This window comes from Miscanthus floridulus, chromosome 17 (assembly GCF_019320115.1).
Source record: "Miscanthus floridulus cultivar M001 chromosome 17, ASM1932011v1, whole genome shotgun sequence".
Lineage (NCBI taxonomy): Eukaryota > Viridiplantae > Streptophyta > Magnoliopsida > Poales > Poaceae > Miscanthus > Miscanthus floridulus.
The window spans coordinates 35,655,468-35,658,849 of NC_089596.1; the positions used below are offsets into that span (position 1 = coordinate 35,655,468).

The 3,382-nt window shown below is 49.2% G+C and overlaps 1 protein-coding gene across 4 annotated transcripts; it reads right to left on the bottom strand.

The window, feature by feature from the left end:
* Positions 1-349: 349 nt before the first annotated feature.
* Positions 350-3,170, bottom strand: LOC136517789 (IQ domain-containing protein IQM1-like). 4 transcript variants are annotated; one of them, XM_066511437.1, is made up of 8 exons: positions 2,525-3,170; positions 2,343-2,408; positions 2,131-2,219; positions 1,928-2,015; positions 1,653-1,790; positions 1,409-1,501; positions 1,185-1,286; positions 350-1,077 (listed from the first exon to the last, which is right to left on the bottom strand). In XM_066511437.1, the coding sequence occupies exons 1-8, from the start codon at positions 3,065-3,067 to the stop codon at positions 493-495; spliced, it is 1,704 nt and encodes a 567-aa protein (XP_066367534.1). In that variant the 5' UTR covers positions 3,068-3,170; the 3' UTR covers positions 350-492. The 4 variants fall into 4 exon arrangements, with proteins under 4 accessions (XP_066367534.1, XP_066367533.1, XP_066367532.1 ...); XM_066511436.1 differs by having other exon boundaries at positions 1,179-1,286; XM_066511435.1 differs by having other exon boundaries at positions 2,131-2,408.
* Positions 3,171-3,382: the final 212 nt, after the last annotated feature.

Here is a 3,382-nt window from a genome sequence, read left to right on the forward strand (position 1 = left end):
AAAAATGACTATCACATGGGGGTGCGTGTGTTGAAGGTAAAAGAAATCAGCTTGCACCCGCTTCACGAGCTGACGCACGTAGGCTCTCACATTATTCCTTTTTCCTACCACGTGAAGTTGGTTTAGCAAACAGTTCACCAATATAACTTTAGCTCTATTAGTAAAGTTGCTCATACAATCAAAGCTATCAAAAGCTACTTTACCACTAAGGCGGAGCTGTGCCAAATAAGCCTAAAATTACCCTTTTTGTTTTCCTTTTAATCTTAAGCAATGTACATGCACTCTTTGCATACATACATGTAACAAAAGAATCACAAATGGTATGTACAACCGAAAATTGTTACCATCAATAATGCAATGAACAGAAAAAACGAAGTAATCTGCTAATTAACCTAGCAGCAAAAAAGATCACTGGCCTGTCAGTAAACAGCCTGGCCAGTTTAGTTATTCTTCTGATCGCCTAGTGAAACAATGAAACAAGAACAGAGTTGTTCACTGCAACCTGCTCCTCTTGAAGTCAGGCAGCGTGAGGGACACCGCCGTCTGAGGCTGGAATCCGACGGAAGCGAGCCTCGGAGACAGGATCATCGCCGGGCTGGGCCGCGGCGAAGGAACCGGGTCCCTCTTCCTCGACGGCGAGCCGGTGAGCCTCGGCGAGAGATTGACGTGCTCCAGCGCCCTGGACTGGAGGTCCTGCGGGTAGTCCCGGACGCACCGGATGCGGGGGCCCGTGCCCGTCGACCACCGGCACGTCAAGTGGTTCTTGCCGAGGTCAGCACCAGCAGCAGCACTCGACGGTGGCAGAGGCACCTCGTGCTGCTGCGCCTCCTCTTCGGTGTCGATGTCGGTGTGAGCGTGGGTGTCGGTGTCGTCCTCCTCTGCTTCACTCGTGTTGCCGTCACGGATTGCCTGGTGAACGTCGCCGTCAGCCGCCTCGGATTCGCTCGTATGTTCATCCATGGCTGCAGAGTCCGTGTTGTGTTCTGCTCCGTCAGTGCCGTTCGAGTCGGCGGCGTTGGGCTGAGCGTCAGGTTTGCTCAGCAAGGGGTACTCATCGTCTTTGTCGAGTGGGCATTTCTGAAGGAGCGCATAACAGTAACACCCGTATGTCAGTTCTGAATCTTGCAGTGATCATTGACACTGTTTATGAAGAAACTATCAAGTCATTATTTGCTTACATTTACCTTGACATGTGTGAGGTCGACACCGTTCTCCTCAAGGTAGCGGATGAAGTCTTTGAAGTTCTCTTCAGTTGGAAGGTAGTGACCACTGTACGGCCATATAGCCTGAAGAAATGCAAGCAACGCCGTCAGTTACTTTAATTTTCTGAATGGGCAGCTCCATTTTCCATCGTACGATCGAAACAAAGGTTTCAGTTTCAATATGATTGTATGAAGTTTGAACATACCTTGAGGATTCCTTCTTCGACGACCAATCTTCCGGCAGATGTTATGGCTCCACCAGCTAAGAAACTCGAGTGCTGAAATGAGCCTTTCTTCTTCTGCGCTCATAGACCAAACAAGAACTTCAGAACTAATGCAGGAAGCAATGTTAGTTTTATCTCTAAACAAGAACAAATTTGATAAATTGCATTCGTCGGCGTGTACGAGCAAATACAAAGTGCAGTCTGGTTAACTGAAATTTGTGTCTACCTGTCCAACATAGAGTGCCTTGGTGGTGCTGAGGACAAAAATCCACTTGGAATCATCCAAAGTTTGCACAAGAGCTCCATTTTTCTTATACACAAGTTTTCCCCTCTCCACCACGACTTCATACTCTTGTCTCTCTTTCTGCAATTCATAGCAAGAAACACAAGAGCAAGGATGAGCTCACCATCCAATTATATATTCTGGGTACTAACTGTTAAACATAGTGCTAAAAACTTCTATCATTAGTTAAAACATTATTATACTGATGAGGGGCTTACTGGTCCAAGGTACTTGATGCATTGGCTCTGAAGTTTACTCCTAGGGCATTTCTCAAGGTTTACTTCTTTGCCTTCCCCAATGTCCAACCTGTACATTTCATAAACAAAACCATATAAATATTTACATTCGTCTCACTTATTTCCAAGCTGGCAAATTCAAAATTTCAAATGGAGTAGCAACAAGTGAATTCAGGTTCACTTACCAATAAAAGAAGGGCTCTGTGCTCTCGCTCTTGGACCAGACATCATAGTAGATGTGCAAATTGTGCCCATACCGATGCCTCGGGTCAATCTGCCAGCCAACACACAGATGCAAAAGCAGCAGCAGCATTAGTAAACTAATGATCTTACTGGAGCTAAAAAAGATTGCTTGTTTATAGTATATATGTCCTAGGTTATGTAGCATGTGACTTACAGCTTCGAGCCAGTGCTGCCGTGCCAGCTTCTGCGCCTTGCCGTTCTTCGACAGCCCCTTGCCAAGCTAACAAAAGCAACCAAACAAAGCTCGCGTCAGCAGCTGCGATTTCGATAGGGTTCAAACGCATCTCAAGGAGCATTTCGATGCAAGAACAGCTGTCAAGTGGCGCGAGCTGGTACCTTGGCCACCCTCGTCCTGGCGCGCGCCCACCGCGACGCCGCCGTCTCGGGCTTGCCGCCGTTGAAGAAGGAGACGGAGCTGTGCTTGAGGGACGCGAAGTCCAGCGCCTTCCACCACAGCTCCTCGATGACCACGGCGCAGTCGGCGAGGTTCCGCCGCGTGCGGTAGCTCTTGTACACCTTCTGAAGCTTCACCGCCGCGGCGTCCAGCTCGCATTTGGGGCTGGACGACACCCGCGGGCTCGTCGGGGTCGTCGGAGACGCCATGAACACCAACTCATCCGCCGAGTCCCTCAGGCAACAGTCGACGACGTCCACCTGGCTCGGCCTGCTGCCGTGGTCCATGGAAGCAACTACCGCCTCTGCCTCCCACAGCTTGAAGCTCAGCGACGGCATCAGCTTGCCGCTGGAGAGGGAGGTTCTGTTCACCACCATGGTGCCGTCCTTGGCCCTCGCGCTGGAGATCTCGATACCAAGAGCTTCAGCCCATTCGTTGTGGTACAATCCCATAAACTGAAGACCTGTCCTGAAAAACAAAGTCATTCAGAAATGAAAAATTCAGGTTCAGCAGGTGGAAAATGAGAAGCGGTGGGCTCTCTGCTCTGGTGACAGGGTCAAAGTCAGAGAGAAGAATGAGGTGAACCAAACAAACACTGGCAACAAGCCGCCGGCGGAAACGACTCGAGGCCAAGGCAGCCAAGAAATTCCACGGCTGGCACCACACCGGTATAAACAAAAAGCTAGACGCACAATAGCAGCCATGCCTAGAATTCTAGTATAAACATGCTTGCGGTTCTTGTCATGGCAAAAGAAGTCAGCGACACCTAAAGCTATGTTTTTTTTTATTATGTAGGAAGG

What these genes read in the sequence shown, in the direction of transcription:
- LOC136517789 (XM_066511434.1), bottom strand. Translation starts at nt 3,067, where the DNA reads ATGACTTTGTTTTTCAGGACAGGTCTTCAGTTTATGGGATTGTACCAC. An exon ending in GCATCAAGTACCTTGGACCA is followed by an intron (nt 1,791 to 1,927) that starts GTAAGCCCCTCA and finishes TATGAATTGCAG; the next exon opens with AAAGAGAGACAAGAGTATGA. An exon ending in TCGAAGAAGGAATCCTCAAG is followed by an intron (nt 1,287 to 1,408) that starts GTATGTTCAAAC and finishes GCATTTCTTCAG; the next exon opens with GCTATATGGCCGTACAGTGG.